The 14,467-nt window shown below is 60.0% G+C and overlaps 2 protein-coding genes across 6 annotated transcripts in view; both read left to right on the forward strand.

Moving 5' to 3' along the window:
* Positions 1–2,943: 2,943 nt before the first annotated feature.
* On the forward strand, positions 2,944–8,224 carry PRSS56 (serine protease 56). Of its 2 annotated transcripts, none has more exons than XM_023188596.2 (13): positions 2,944–3,248; positions 3,873–3,980; positions 4,337–4,387; positions 4,492–4,681; positions 5,035–5,134; positions 5,222–5,381; positions 5,580–5,722; positions 5,935–6,097; positions 6,291–6,464; positions 6,557–6,721; positions 6,826–6,888; positions 7,255–7,361; positions 7,724–8,224. In XM_023188596.2, exons 1-13 carry the CDS (start codon positions 3,152–3,154, stop codon positions 8,012–8,014), a joined length of 1,812 nt encoding a protein of 603 aa, XP_023044364.1. In that variant the 5' UTR covers positions 2,944–3,151; the 3' UTR covers positions 8,015–8,224. The 2 variants fall into 2 exon arrangements, with proteins under 2 accessions (XP_023044364.1, XP_031792402.1); XM_031936542.1 differs by having other exon boundaries at positions 3,019–3,248; positions 6,288–6,464.
* Positions 8,225–8,673: 449 nt separating this feature from the next.
* The window catches only part of CHRND (cholinergic receptor nicotinic delta subunit), a 10,366-nt gene continuing 4,572 nt past the window's right edge, over positions 8,674–14,467 (forward strand). Inside the window, exons 1-9 of one of the 4 annotated variants that reach the window (XM_023188599.2) lie at positions 8,674–8,781; positions 9,045–9,190; positions 9,910–9,954; positions 10,775–10,852; positions 11,014–11,169; positions 11,375–11,484; positions 12,431–12,631; positions 13,802–13,913; positions 13,993–14,107. In XM_023188599.2, the coding sequence (XP_023044367.1) occupies positions 10,803–10,852; positions 11,014–11,169; positions 11,375–11,484; positions 12,431–12,631; positions 13,802–13,913; positions 13,993–14,107 (744 nt within the window). In that variant the 5' untranslated portion in view covers positions 8,674–8,781; positions 9,045–9,190; positions 9,910–9,954; positions 10,775–10,802. Of the gene's footprint in view, positions 8,782–9,044; positions 9,191–9,909; positions 9,955–10,774; positions 10,885–11,013; positions 11,170–11,374; positions 11,485–12,430; positions 12,632–13,801; positions 13,914–13,992; positions 14,108–14,467 lie in introns of all 4 variants that reach the window. The other 3 variants (XM_023188597.1, XM_023188598.1, XM_023188600.2) reach the window with 3 other exon arrangements.

Consider the following 14,467-nt stretch of genomic DNA (forward strand, 5'->3'; position numbering starts at 1 on the left):
AGGGGAGGGGCCAATGCTGATTTTTTTTTTTTTTTTTTTTTTTTTTGAGATGGAGTCTTCCCCTGTTGCCCAGGCTGGAATACAATGGTGCAATCTCGGCTCACTGCAACCTCTGCCTCCTGGGTTCAAGCAATTCTCATGCCTCAGCCTCCCAAGTAGCTGGGGTTATAGGCGCCCACCACCACACCAGTTAATTTTGTATTTTTAGTAGAGGTGGGGTTTCACCATGTTGGCCGGGCTGGTCTCAAACTCCTGACGTCAAGTGATCCGCCTGCTTCGGCCTCCGAGAGTGCTGGGATTACAAGCATGAGCCACCACCTCTGGCCTTCAGGGCTGATCTTTCATTCATTTAGCACATGCATGAGTCAGACTCCGGTCTAGATGCTGGGCCAGCACAGAGCCGGACAGACAAGCCCTGTCCTCCAACTGCGAACTGAAATGCGAGCCTCTCCCTCTTACCAGCTTCCTTGATTCCTGATCAAGGAATTCAAATTCCATGATTCCTCCTGAGACCTCACCTGTCCTTTCCAGCTTGGCTGGCGAAGCGAGGGAGGCTGCTGTGCTCCACCAAGGCCCCTCGCCCCTGTCCTGTTTTCCTATTCACTGGGGGAAGGAGACATAGAGGATGGCATGCATTTTGGCAGGTCCCTGGCATCGAGCTGCTCACTGGCAGGAGGTCTGGGGCCAACTGCCGGTACCCTCTTAACTAGACTATGGGAGACTGAGCTCCTTATAACAGCCAAGAACCCCCTTCAACATCCTGCAACACAGGAATAAATACTCTAAAGAAAATACAAAGTCCGGGGCCAGGTGCAGTGGCTCATGCCTGTAATCCCAGCACCGTAGGAGGCTGAGGCGGGCAGATCACTTGAGCTCTGGAGTTCCAGACCAGCCCAGGGAATACAGGGAGACCCTGCCTCTACAAAAAATTTAAAAATTAGCCGGCGTGGTGGTGTATGCCTATGGTCCCAGCTACTCAGGCGGCTGAGGCAAGAGGATCGCTTGAGCCCAGGAAGTCGAGGCTGCAGTGAGCCGTGATTTGTGCCACTGCACTCCAGCCTGGGTGACAGAGTGAGACCTTATCTCAAATGTAAAGACAAAAAAATAAAGAAAATAGAAGAGGGTTGTGTTACAGAGAACAAGACTGCAGGGATAGAGGCCTGGAAGTCTCTCCATCACATTCCAATGGAGGAAGTGGACAGGGAGTGAGTGCACACTTAATAATAAACAAAGTAATTTTATGAGGTGGGATTTTGATGTGGTTTCTAAGAGGTGACCTGTGGGAGTGGACAAAATTGAGCCAGACTTGGGGGTGGATCCATACAGAAGAGAGGAGAGGGCTCGGGACCCAGCTGTGGGCACAGGAACCAGAGAACAGTAGAACGGGGTTGAGCAGTACGGTCCACGCGGAAACGTCCCTCCGTTTTCTTTGGCAGTGGCTGGATTCTCACCCTGCCTCCCACTTGAAGACCAGAGGCAGGAGGGAGGCCCAGGGACTCTGTGTGGGCTTGCTGTGGCCTGGCCTGCATGACTCGGCAAGAATGGGCAGGACATACCTTCCTGGAGGGATTCCCTAGGGGAAGTGTCCATAGAGCTGCCTGCGGGGCTGGCTCCACCTGCTTATCCCCTCAGCTTGGATGCGGCAACCTGCAGGGCAGAAGCTCCGTCGAAGCTGTGGCCTCTCCATCCAGAGGCCTATGAGGATTTCCCAACCACCTTCTCTGTTCCTGGGTCCCCTGCCTTGATGGCTCTTACTGGGAACCATAGGCGATGTTCCTTTGGACTCTTTCTCTGTGTATGCTAAAATTCAAGCTGTGTTGAGCTGATGCCTTGTCTGCCAGGATTTTGGAGGTCATTGATAAAAAAGATGCCCTGCAAGATGGATAGACACTCTGGTGAATAGAGTCCTTTCCAACGTCACCACATTCACTCACCAGAATCATCCGCAGACAGTATTTTCAGGGCATTCCTGAAGCAGAGGGATTGTCATGGTGAGGTGCGGTGGTAACTGGGGAAAGGGGTCCTTAGCATGGTGTGCTGGTGACTGGAACAGCTGGCTCTCCAGGGGGAAAGAGCCCTGGGTCGTAGCATTTGCTGATAAATATTCTCACATGAATTGGGGAGCCTGGGCAGTGCAGACGGGCACTACCCTACCCCAGGTGGTAACTCGATCCCAGGAGAGCTGCGTGACCCTGCCCACGAGACTCCAGAGGACTCCAGAAGAATCCCCACTGCCCGATCAGGGTCACAGAACAATGTTGGACAGGCGGAGCGGGCACTGTGCAGGGCCAGGGGGTCTGGGAGAGCGTCAGAAGCTGCAAGGGCCTGTCCTCCCGGAACTGGGCCACGGTGGGCCTTTCATCTCCCACCTCCCTTTCTGCACCACTCCTGCGGCTGCCTGCCTCTGCCCCTTCCCACCCCACCACCCCCAGTGCAGCAATTACGGCGCTAATTAGGCTGCTTTGATCATCTTTAGAAATGGCCACATTGGGGAGGGACTCTGCCAAGCAATTAGGGGCAGAGGGGCGGGGAGCTCCAGGGCCTCCTCAGGGGGCGGGGCTGCTGAGAAACCCCAGACACCCCTGCCCTCCTCCCTCCAGGAGTGTCTGCCCCCGTCAGAGCTGTAGGCTCCTCAGGGGGTAGAGGCAGATGGGGATCCCCCCCCCTCCCAGCCCTGAAGCCAGGGCCCGCCCCCACCCAGCAGCCCCCCTCTGCCTGGCCTGCAGCCCAACCGTCAGCTCTTCTTCCCTGTCTTGGCCCCTTTGATGGAGCCGCAGAAACAAGGGCTCCTTTGACAGAAGGGGGGCTCAGAGCTGGGATGATGAGACTTGAAAGGTGAAGGTCAAGCCCACTACTCCACTCCTCCCCCAGTCTTGGCCACCCTCCCATGCACCCCTCCCCCAGGCTGTCCTCTATAAAGACCCCGCAGCCCCGTTCGCCTGTGGGCTCCTAGGAGTTAAGGGCCAGGTGAGGGCTGACCAGGGAGGCGGGTAATTTTGATGTAAGAGAACGGGGTCAGATGATTTGAGGGACAAGAATTCAGTGCCTGGGGGCCGAAAGGCAGCAGAAGGCGGGCACCAAAGGATAGGCGCCCGGAAGGTGGACTCCGAGGAGGAGAGAGGACGGGGTCTCACCCCAGCTCCTGGTCACCATGCTGCTGGCTGTGCTGCTACTGCTACCTCTCCCAAGTCCATGGTTTGCTCACGGGCACCCACTGTACACGCGCCTGCCCCCCAGCACCCTGCAAGGTAAGCCCAGGCTGGTCTGAGAGCCGCGGAGTCGGGAAGAACGTAGAGGAAGTGGGACCCTGGGCGGAAGGGGACAGAAGAGCTTGTCACCCCTACTCATAAGTACCTTTGGCCCCTTCTGCCCACCCTGCTGCGAGAAGGGGCCAAGAACTGAGATACAGGTGGGAGAGGAGGGGTGTGGCGGGAGAGGGAAGGGGAGCTGTCAAGTATGCCTAAAGGAATGGAAAAAAGGCCCCGTGGAGCAGAGAGAAACAGCCCGGGGCAGTACCACACCCTTGGCTGTCCTGGCCAAAGGTGGGCCACTCAAACACAGCTACTTTCAGTCAATAAGACTGAGTTCTGTGATGTATCTTTGGGGTGGTGTCTTAAAAAAAAAAAAAAGTTAAGGAAAAGCACCTTTCAAAGATTCCAGTCCAGCTCAGTTGAATTAGGGAGATATCTTGGGCTGAGAACCTGGGACCATGGGCTCTGAGTGCTGGGCCCAGCTTCCCAAGGGCTCACTCGCCTCCTCATTTTGTCGGATGCTTGTGGGTCTCCTGAGGCAGGGCTCAGGGCTGGAACCCGGAGGATAAGGCTGAGGCTCTTCCCCAACCACGCATGATTGTGTGCCCCCTGTCCCAGCAGTTCTGTCGGCCCAGGGGACTCAGGCGTTGCAGGCAGCCCAGAGGAGTGCCCAGTGGGCAATAAACCGAGTGGCGATGGAGATCCAGCACAGATCGCACGAGTGCCGAGGTGCCCACCCTGCCCCCCATGCCCCAGTGGACTTGCTGCCTACCCTGGGCCCATTCTGCTGCCCCTGTCCCTTCCCTTCAGTCTTAACTCCCCTCTTGGGGGCAGAGACTGAGTTGGGCCGCAACCAAGACGATATTTGTGAAGGTCTGTTTCTCCAAGTGGAAGGGACACGCTAGGCTTGGGGCATGGCCTGTGCAAAGGCAGGGAGGCGGAAACACTCTGTGCTCCTGTGGTGACTGAAATAGAACCTGTGTGGGCTGGAGGGCTGAGAGATAGGGAGAAAGAGGCTCGGCCCAGCCTGGGGTGAGGACGGGCGAGAGGGCGGCAGTAAGACTCAAAACTCTGTTTCTCCGCAGGATCTGGGCGCCCCAGGCCTCAAGCTCCCCTCCAGGACCCACCTGAGCCAGGTGAGGCTGAAAAGGCTGGAGAGGGCAGGCCTGAGAGCCCGGTGGGCCTCGAAGGCGAGGATGGCCAGAACATGTCCCTCGTGACACCCCTTGCCCCTTTCTAGGGCGGTGCGGCGAGAGGCGCCCGAGCACTGCCAACGTGACGCGGGCCCACGGCCGCATCGTGGGGGGCAGCGCGGCGCAGCCCGGGGCCTGGCCCTGGCTGGTGAGGCTGCAGCTCGGCGGGCAGCCTCTGTGCGGCGGCGTCCTGGTAGCGGCGTCCTGGGTGCTCACGGCAGCGCACTGCTTTGTGGGGTAAGTAGGGCCCCCAGGCCCTGCCCAGCCGGGGTCCCCAGCGCTGGGCCCCGCACCTGCCGGGTTGTCAGGCGGGCGACGCGCGGGAAAGGTGGTCTCTGCTGCCCCCTGGCGGCTGCCGGTCCCGGGCTTCCCCGTCTCAAGGGGCCGAGCCCGCCCCGCCAGGATGCCAGCCCGGAGGGGGTGGCACCGCCGGGCGCGTTCGCCCCTCTGGGATGAGACCCCTACCCGGCCCGCCCTCCCTGCCCCCAAGTAGAGAAAGCCCTGCGTGCGGGCGGAGGGGTAGGGTCTCCGAGGGGCCTGCTGCGTGTGCCCCCGTCCTTCCTGCGTCTCAGCCACCGCTGGTCCCACAGCGCCCCGAACGAGCTTCTGTGGACTGTGACGCTGGCCGAGGGGCCCCGGGGAGAGCAAGCGGAGGAGGTGCCAGTGAACCGCATCCTGCCCCACCCCAAGGTAAGAAGGCAGTCTCCAGGCCCCCAAGGCTGGGCACCGCATCCCCACCCGCGCCTCCTTGACCCTGCGCCGCCTCCCCCTCCTCAGTTTGACCCGCGGACCTTCCACAACGACCTGGCCCTGGTGCAGCTGTGGACGCCGGTGAGCCCTGGGGGGCCGGCGCGCCCCGTGTGCCTGCCCCAGGAGCCCCAGGAGCCCCCTGCCGGCACCGCCTGCGCCATCGCGGGCTGGGGGGCCCTCTTCGAAGGTACTGGGCGTGGGTGAGCCGGCCCATGGTGGGAAGAATTGGAGGTCCGAGGTAATAGATAGTGGGGAGGCCGGGTTGCCTTGGAAAAATGCTGCCTGCTCTTTCAAAGGGGGAGGAATCAAGGGGGGTGGTGGGAAAGGGACACTCAAGGCGGAGCTCTTGCCCTCCAAACCTGAGCCTTCCACTCCTTCCCTGCAGAGGGGCCTGAGGCTGAGGCAGTGAGAGAGGCCCGTGTTCCCCTGCTCAGCGCCGACACCTGCCGAAGGGCCCTGGGGCCCGGGCTGCGCCCCAGCACCATGCTCTGCGCCGGGTACCTGGCAGGGGGCGTTGACTCGTGCCAGGTATGAACCTAGTCTGAAGAGAAAGGGCCGGCTGAGCCTCCCCAGGGCCACGACAGCCTCCTTTCCTTCCACGTCTGCTGTCACTGGACTTCTCTGAGCCTCTCTGTCCTCATCGCTAAAATGGATACAAGTGGCAGGCTCACACCTGCCAGGCGTAAGGCGGGCATCACAGGGGGCAGGTGAATGCAGCGTCCTCTTTCTTGGCCCCGCAGGGTGACTCGGGAGGCCCCCTGACCTGTTCTGAGCCTGGCCCCCGCCCTAGAGAAGTCCTGTTCGGTGTCACCTCCTGGGGGGACGGCTGCGGGGAGCCAGGGAAGCCCGGAGTCTACACCCGCGTGGCCGTGTTCAAAGACTGGCTCCAGGAGCAGATGAGCTGTGAGCGCTCTCTTTCCAATGCCCCGTCCCCAGTGTCCCAACGGACAACCGTGGGACAAGCCCGTTTCCACCCGGCCCGTGCCCATTCCCTGCTCCCTTCTGCCTGGGCATAGCCTGTCTCCCTCCGGGGAAGGAGTGCGGGAGCTACGGCGCCAAACAGAGGGTGAGCCGACCCCTGTCCCGCCCGCAGCAGCCTCCTCCAGTCGCGAGCCCAGCTGCAGGGAGCTTCTGGCCTGGGAACCCCCCCAGGAACTGCAGGCAGACACCGCCCGGCTCTGCGCCTTCTATGCCCGCCTGTGCCCGGGGTCCCAGGGCGCCTGTGCGCGCTTGGCGCACCAGCAGTGCCTGCAGCGCCGGCGGCGATGCGGTCAGTTCTGTTCACCGGGACAGGGATGGGGGGCTAGGGAAAGGGGTCTGTGCAGCCTCTGACCGCCGCTCGGACTCCTGTACCGTCTGCAGAGCTGCGCTCGCTGGCGCACACGCTGCTGGGCCTGCTGCGGAACGCCCAGGAGCTGCTCGGCCCGCGCCCGGGGCTGCGCCGCCTGGCCCCCGCCCTGGCTCGCCCCGCTCCAGCGCTCCAGGAGTCTCCCCGGCACCCCGCCCGCGAGCTGCGGCTGCACTCAGGTACCCCGCGCCCTCCAGCCCAGCCTAGCCCTGGCCTGGCCCCACCCGCGCGGCGGAGCCACTTTCTCCGGCCGAGGAGATCCCCTAACCCTGTGCCTCCCCAGGATCGCGGGCTGCAGGCACTCGATTCCCGAAGTGGAGGCCGGAGCCGCGCGGAGAAGCCAACGGTAATGACGCCCTCTGCCGACCTTCGGGAGGGGATAGGTCGAGGGCCTGGATGAGGTCGGAAGCGCTTTTAGGCAGCTCCGGGAAGCACTTACTCGGTGGGGCAACAGAGTGAACTCACTCTCCCCCCGCGCCATAGAGCCTATGACTCTTTTGAAGGACTTGTGGTTTGAGCTCTCATCAGTGTCAAACAGAGATGCTTTGCCTGGTGTTCCTGCTTAACTTCCCCGAGCCTCAGTTTCCCCATCTATATCATAAGAGGCTAAGTGTGTCTCCTGGGAGGCCGTCCTGAAGTGCTGGTGGGAGTGCCACTTCCAGTTCCCTACCGCATCCGTTCATTATTCCCGGGGCCTCGCCTCTTCCTCCAGGCTGCCCTGGGCTGGAGCCCCTGCGACAGAAGTTGGCTGCCCTGCAGGGGGCCCATGCCTGGATCCTGCAGGTCCCCTCGGAGCACCTGGCCATGAACTTTCATGAGGTATGTCCCCAGGCTTCCAGACTCCTTCACCGCGGCCTGGGAAGGCTGAGACCTAGCCTAGGGAAGGTGCAGAGGGCCCAGCCCCCATGCCCTCCCAGCAGCCTGGGGTCGCCTCTGCCCCTGCTCTGGGAGTAGGTAGAGGGAGTAGGGCCCGTGGAGTGTGGGCCCAGGCCCTAGGGGTGGTGGGGGGGGGAGCGAGGAGAGGGGTGGGTGGGGGTGTCCACGTGAGCGGGAAATGAGCAGGGTTTTGGGGAGAAAGGAAGGAGCATGGGTCTAGGTGAGAGTTTCTGGGGCCCAGGGGCAGAGGGGGTGACCTCTGGGATTCCAACTCAGGGCCCCGATCCCCACTCCTCCCTCTGTAGGTCCTGGCAGATCTGGGCTCCAAGACACTGACCGGGCTCTTCAGAGCCTGGGTGCGGGCAGGCTTGGGGGGTCGGCATGTGGCCTTCAGTGGCCTGGTGGGCCTGGAGCCAGCCACACTTGCTCGCAGCCTCCCCCGGCTGCTGGTGCAGGCCCTACAGGCCTTCCGCGTGGCTGCCCTGGCAGAAGGGGAGCCCGAGGGACACTGGATGGATGTAGGGCAGGGGCCTGGACTGGAGAGGAAGGGGCACCACCCACTCAACCCTCAGGTACCCCCCGCCAGGCAACCCTGAGCCATGTCTGGGCCCCCAGCCCCTGGGGAGGACCTACTGCTCCCAGGAACTGAGAGGGACTCAGGAGCATAATGACAAACTGTCGCTGCCACAGTGGCTGGGTGTGTGCGGGTGGGATGGGGTGGGGGTCCTGGGCCCTCTGTGTCTTCCCAGGTTTACAATCAGAGAATCACAGCTGCTTTAATAAATGTTATTTATAATACATGGAAATAACTCTGGAGCTTTCTTGGGAAGGGACCTGGTGGGTGGACCTTCAGTCTCGGGGGTGGGATCCAGGCAGGGCTGTCTCTGGAAGCAGTTGGCAAGGGTCGCAGAGGCTGGAGAGAGGCTGTGAGGTCCCCATCTGAGACTATCTCCTGCCTCCTGAGAAGTGGCAGCAGCTGGCCTGCCTGTCGCCCCACCCCCATGCATGGCTGCCCAGCGCTGGCCCCACTGCCCAGCTCTCCGCTCAGCGCCCCGCCCCCACAACGTCCTCCCTGCTCCGCCCCCTGCCGCCGAGCCGCGGGGAGTCCCAGCCTGGGATCTTTGCCTCACTCCTTGGGCTCCTGCCCTGGCTGGCCCGTACCCCACCGCCATGAGGTGTCAGATTGTGTTTCCGGCTGCCTCTTCCCTTTGACTCCCTCCTCCACCAACACCTGTCCCCTCTCCCGCCCACCCTCATTCCCCAGCCCTGTAGATGGGAGGGGCAGATGCAGGTCCCAGTCAGAGGGATGGGATGGAGGGGCCAGTGCTGACACTGGGGCTGCTGGCTGCCCTGGCAGTGTGTGGTAAGGGTAGACATCCTCCCCACCCTGGGGTCCCCCCTGATGCCCACCCAGGCCCCACACGGCATGGCCTCCTCTCACTCCCCACTCCCACTCTGCCATCTCTCGCTGCTGGGGGGCCGCCTTCTGGGGTCCCCACTCCCAGGGAGTGGTTGGATTCCCCCCTGCTCATCCCAACCTCATGGTCCAGCAGGACCTCAGGGCAGCTTCCCTCCTGAGTCCCCTGCCCAGGGCCCCATTCAGTCCTTGTCCCTGACCTTCCCCAGGCATCTGGGGGCTGAACGAGGAGGAGCGGCTGATCCGGCACCTGTTTCAAGAGAAGGGCTACAACAAGGAGCTCCGGCCCGTAGCACACAAAGAGGAGAGTGTGGACGTCGCCCTGGCCCTCACGCTCTCCAACCTCATCTCCCTGGTGAGAGGCCCTCCGGTGCTGGGTTGGGAGGGAGAGCAGGGACAGCCTCCCAGGACCAGGATAGCCGTGGAGGAACACAGAAGCCCCCGCCTGGCCTGTGGTGGCTCCCTTTCTGGGAAATGTGCTGGAGCTGCTCTGTGCCCTGACAGGCTGCTGTCCTGCCCCTCCAGTGTAAGCTCTGGGGTGTCCCCCATCCACACCCATAGCACGACCCATCTGTGACACGCTTCAGAGGCCACCGGTCCTCTCTGCTCCCTAGCTGCCCACCCACTCCTGACTGCGAGTGATCAGGGCGCAGATGCCATGGTGTCCCTGGGTGCCAGTTGAGAGTGGGTGAATGTAGGCCGGGCATGGTGGATTACGCCTGTAATCTCAGCACTTTGGGAGGCCAAGGTGGGGGGATCACCTGAGGTCAGGAGTTCGAGACCAGCCTGGCCAACATAGTGAAACCCTGTCTCTACTAAAAATACAAAAATTAGCCGGGTGTGATGGCATGCGCCTGTAATCCCAGCGACTAGGGAGGCTGAGGCAGGAGAATTGCTTGAACCAAAGAGGCAGAAGTTGCAGCTTGCAGTGAGCCAAGATCGTGCCACTACACTCCAGCCTGGGCAATTGAACAAGATTCAAAAAAAAAAAAAAAAACACAGAGAGAGTGGGTGAATGTGTGCGGATAAAAGAATGATATGGCCCTGAAGGATGGCCCTACCGTCTAATTACAGAAAGAAGTTGAGGAGACCCTCACTACCAATGTGTGGATAGAGCACGTAAGAATGCCCCTCCCAGCCGGGCGCGGTGGCTCATGCCTGTAATCCCAGCACTTTGGGAGGTCGAGGCGGGCCGATCACGAGGTTAGGAGATCAAGACCATCCTGGCTAACACGGTGAAACCCCGTCTCTACTAAAAATACAAAAAATTAGCCGGACATGGTGGTGGGCGCTGGTAGTCCCAGCTAATCGGGAGGCTGAGGCAGGAGAATGGAGAATGGTGTGAACCCAGGAGGCAGAGCTTGCAGTGAGTCGAGATTGTGCCACTCCACTCCAGCCTGGGTGACAGAGCAAGACTCCATCTCAAAAAAACATAATGCCCCTCCCAGAGCCGGTGGGGTAGGGGGAATTCAGGGCTCCAGGTTGCTTCCACTTGGAGATCCCATCTGCCTTGGACACTGTCTCCCAGCAGGGGTTGGTGCCTCCCTACAGAGAAGCCCCAGGCCCAACAGTCCTTCCCCCACCTAGTGCCCTCACCAGCCCCTAGTGTCATCTTCAAGTGGATTAGGATTCACTTGTTGGAAAATTGCCACTTTATCTTGGTTTTTATCAGAAAACATTCTCCTCCTGTCTCTCAAAAGTCCACAATACAAACACAAATCTCCTATGCTCACAGTGGAAATAATGCTCTCTTAGTTGTGCAGTGAGCATCCTGCACAGCTGTCCATGACAGACCTGAATCCGCACTCTGTACCTGCCTTCCCCAAACCTCTTTTGTCACAGCTCTCAGACCCTGTTCAGTCTTCTCTCAGGGAAGTAGGGGGAGCCAGGAGCCTGGACAGCTGCAGAGTGCACTGCTGACATGCCTTTGGGATTCCAGGGCTGGACAGACAACCGGCTGAAGTGGAATGCTGAAGAATTTGGAAACATCAGTGTCCTGCGCCTCCCCCCGGACATGGTGTGGCTCCCAGAGATTGTGCTGGAGAACAAGTTGAGCCAAGCCCTCCCTGACCTCCTCTCTGTCACCCCGCCTCCTTTCCTTAAGCCTCCTCTGCATCCCCCAACTCTGCCAGTCCTCAGTCTCCAGAGCTCACTGTGGTTCTTGTCCCTGTTCCCCAGCAATGATGGCTCCTTCCAGATCTCCTACTCCTGCAACGTGCTTGTCTACGACTACGGCTTTGTGTACTGGCTGCCACCTGCCATCTTCCGCTCCTCCTGCCCCATCTCTGTCACCTATTTCCCCTTCGACTGGCAGAACTGCTCCCTCAAGTTCAGGTGCCCCCATTTATCCAGCCACCCCTCACCCCAAAGCACCCTACCAGGGGCTGAAGGAGGTGACTGAAGCACCCCCAGACAGAGGCCCCTGCCCTGTCCGCATTAGTGCTACCCTCCCCACAACGGTCCTCCCTTACTAACCGTTCCCCACTCTGTGGCCCCAGCCAGTGACTGAGTGGCACTCTCTGCCCATTGCCCTCCCCAGTTCCCTCAAGTACACAGCCAAAGAGATCACCCTGAGCCTGAAGCAGGATGCCGAAGAGAACCGCACCTACCCTGTGGAGTGGATCATCATTGACCCCGAAGGCTTCACAGGTGCTGGGAGCAGCCACCAGTGGGTGGGCAGGTCCCTCAGACACACACACACAGACACACTGGCACTGCCCACCCAAGAGATACACACGTGCACACACATATACCGATACACAGCTACTCACACGATCAGCTAGACAGAGAAGGGCAGACACATGCCCGCCCACAGAGAAGCACACAGACGCTCATACTTCCTGAATGCAAGGCTATCGCAAAGGCAGAGCGAGACGGTGCCAGTGCCCTCCCCTGCCCCTGCCCAGGCCCGGAAGTCATGCTTCTCACACATGAGATGCCTGTGGCTGGCAGGGGTTTAGTCTTTCCTGTGTCTGGTGAACCCAGGGGTGTGGTTGGCATGAGGGCTGTGTCATCCTGACGGGGGGTATCTGCCACCCCTCCTGACATCCTCATCCCCGATCTGTACCCAGGCTCGGATTCTCCATGGGGTCTACCACTCACCCCGTCCATCCGAAGGGACCCTGTCTCACTGTCTCAGGCTGGCACGTCATGGCAGGGATAGTTTTACTGTCACTAGTTGGTTATCCCCCAGGCCCAGGCCGAGGAGGCGTGGCTCAATTAATGTCCAGGAGGTTTTTCTTTGTTACTCAGGAAGACAGGCTCAGTATCTGAGAGCATTTGTTTGACTTGCTCTCTTTAATCTGCAATACCTATTTTTGGCTCGTGTATCTTTTGAGCCAAAAGATACTCCTTATTTGAGTCCTGTATGGCCTCAGCTTCTACTTTTTCTGAAAAGATAAAAAAGAAATCAGTCACAGAGGAAGATTGCCCCTCACAGATGGAAACTTCTATCCCGACACCCACCAACAGGACACCGTAGACAGCCGGCCGCGTCCTGGACTGGCTTGCCCCGCCCAGCCCCTCATCTGTCCCCAGGCCCTGCCTAGCCCCTTTGGCCTGGCCTGACCCTAAGGTGTCCATGTGCCACCCTCAGAGAACGGGGAGTGGGAGATAGTGCACCGGCCGGCCAGGGTCAACGTGGACCCCAGAGCCCCTCTGGACAGCCCCAGCCGCCAGGACGTCACCTTCTACCTCATCATCCGCCGCAAGCCCCTCTTCTACATCATCAACATCCTGGTGCCCTGCGTGCTCATCTCCTTCATGGTCAACCTGGTCTTCTACCTACCGGCCGACAGTGAGCCTCCAGGCCCTGTTCCCTGCTCCCCCTCCCCAAGCCCGCCCGAGCACGCCCTGCCCCCTCACTTCCTCCTGGGAGCCACCTGGGGTCTCTATTCCTGGAGCTCCCTGCCTGGGCCAAGTGTGAGGGCCACCCAGAGGGAGGGCTGTCTGATTCTGGGCAACATCCCCAAATGGACAGGGCAGGGCATCTCCAAGATGCTACTTCCCACGGACTCGCAGAAGAACTGCTAAACTGTCCCTCTGTCAGAGCAGAGACTAAGTCCCTCATGGTCACCAGTATGTGACCTTGAGCCTGGCACACAGGAGGCCCTCAACTATTGAATCAGTGGGTGAATAACAGCGTCTCTAGGACAGTAGGGTGTGAGGCAGAAAACCTGTCTATGCTCACCTGACTCTAGGAGGCAGTGGTTTACAAGTTCAGAATATTTACTATGAGCAGGGCGTAGTGAGTCCCAGGGTCAAAGGCCACCCAGCCCCTGCCCCTCGCAGGACTTCAGGAGGGAGAAGGGGGGCACCTTCCATCTGCAGTGGGGTTGGGAGGGCTCCGAGAGGAGGTGGAGAGGAGGTGGAGTTGGAATGGACTTGAGCAGGATTGGGTGGGGCTACCCTCGGCAGGAGGAGCAATGCTGATGAGGAGGGGGCCAGGCAGGGGCTGAGGGGGCCTCAGCAGGGGAGCCCCCTTCCTGCCCTTGCAGGAGCTCAGGTGGGCAGAGCAAGACCGCACTGGGCTGGGGTGTCCGAGTGAGGGGCTGGGAGTTGGGGTGTTATCCTGGTGCTCTGAGGACACCCTGGTGTTTTCTGAGCAGGAAGGAATGCACACAGATCTGTGCTCCGGGAGGGTTCAGTGGCATGGGTGGGTTGTGACGGCTGCTTTTCATGAGCACTTACCCAGTGCCAGGCAGAGTGATGTGTGTTAAACACACTCTCACCATATTCAACAGTTGAGAAAACTGATGCACAGAGAGGTTGGGCTACTTGCCCAAGGTCACCCCGCTAGTAAGTGGCAGAGCTGAGATTTGCACCCAGGCACTGTAGCTCCATAACCCATGATTTTCATCAGGGCACCATGGTACTACAGAGGTGCCAGGGGCCGCAGCAGGACCCTCTAGGACTAGGGCCCCAAGGTCCTAGCTTCCCACAAAGAAGCTAAGTCTGGCTTCCCCAGGTGGTGAGAAGACATCAGTGGCCATTTCCGTGCTCCTGGCTCAGTCCGTCTTCCTGCTGCTCATCTCCAAGCGGCTGCCTGCCACATCCATGGCCATCCCCCTTATCGGCAAGTGAGTGATGCCCAAGCCTGGCCCCACTGTGCTTGCCCAGCCCGGCCCCGGGGGCTCCAAGTTGAATGTGTGCCCACAGGTTCCTGCTCTTCGGCATGGTGCTGGTCACCATGGTTGTGGTGATCTGTGTCATCGTGCTCAACATCCACTTCCGAACACCCAGCACCCATGTGCTGTCTGAGGGGGTCAAGAAGGTGAGTACTCGGCCCAGCGCAATGGCTCACCACTGTAATCCCAGCATTTTGGGAGGCTGAGGCGGGAGAATCTCTTGAGCCCAGGAGTTGGAGACTAGCCTGGGCAACATAGTGACACTCCCATCTCTACAAAAAATCAAACAAAAAATTAGCCAGGTGTGGTGGCGCATGCTTGTAGTCCCAGCTACTCAAGAGGCTGAGGTGGATCACTTGAGCCTGGGAGATCAAAGCTGCAGTGAGCTGTGATTGCCCCAGGGCACTCCAGCGAAAAAAAACAAAAAAAAAAAAAAGGCAACGGGCGTGCGCCACCACACCCGGCTAATTTTTTGTTTGATTTTTTGTAGAGATGGGAGTGTCCCC

The sequence above is a fragment of the Piliocolobus tephrosceles genome, chromosome 11, assembly GCF_002776525.5.
Source record: "Piliocolobus tephrosceles isolate RC106 chromosome 11, ASM277652v3, whole genome shotgun sequence".
In the NCBI taxonomy this organism is placed as follows: domain Eukaryota; kingdom Metazoa; phylum Chordata; class Mammalia; order Primates; family Cercopithecidae; genus Piliocolobus; species Piliocolobus tephrosceles.

Coding starts and splice junctions, on each gene's coding strand:
- PRSS56 (XM_031936542.1), top strand. CDS start 3,152: ATGCTGCTGGCTGTGCTGCTACTGCTACCTCTCCCAAGTCCATGGTTT. Junction 5,135..5,221: donor GCATCCTGCCCCACCCCAAG/GTAAGAAGGCAG, acceptor CCCCCTCCTCAG/TTTGACCCGCGGACCTTCCA. Junction 6,889..7,254: donor GCCGCGCGGAGAAGCCAACG/GTAATGACGCCC, acceptor CTCTTCCTCCAG/GCTGCCCTGGGCTGGAGCCC.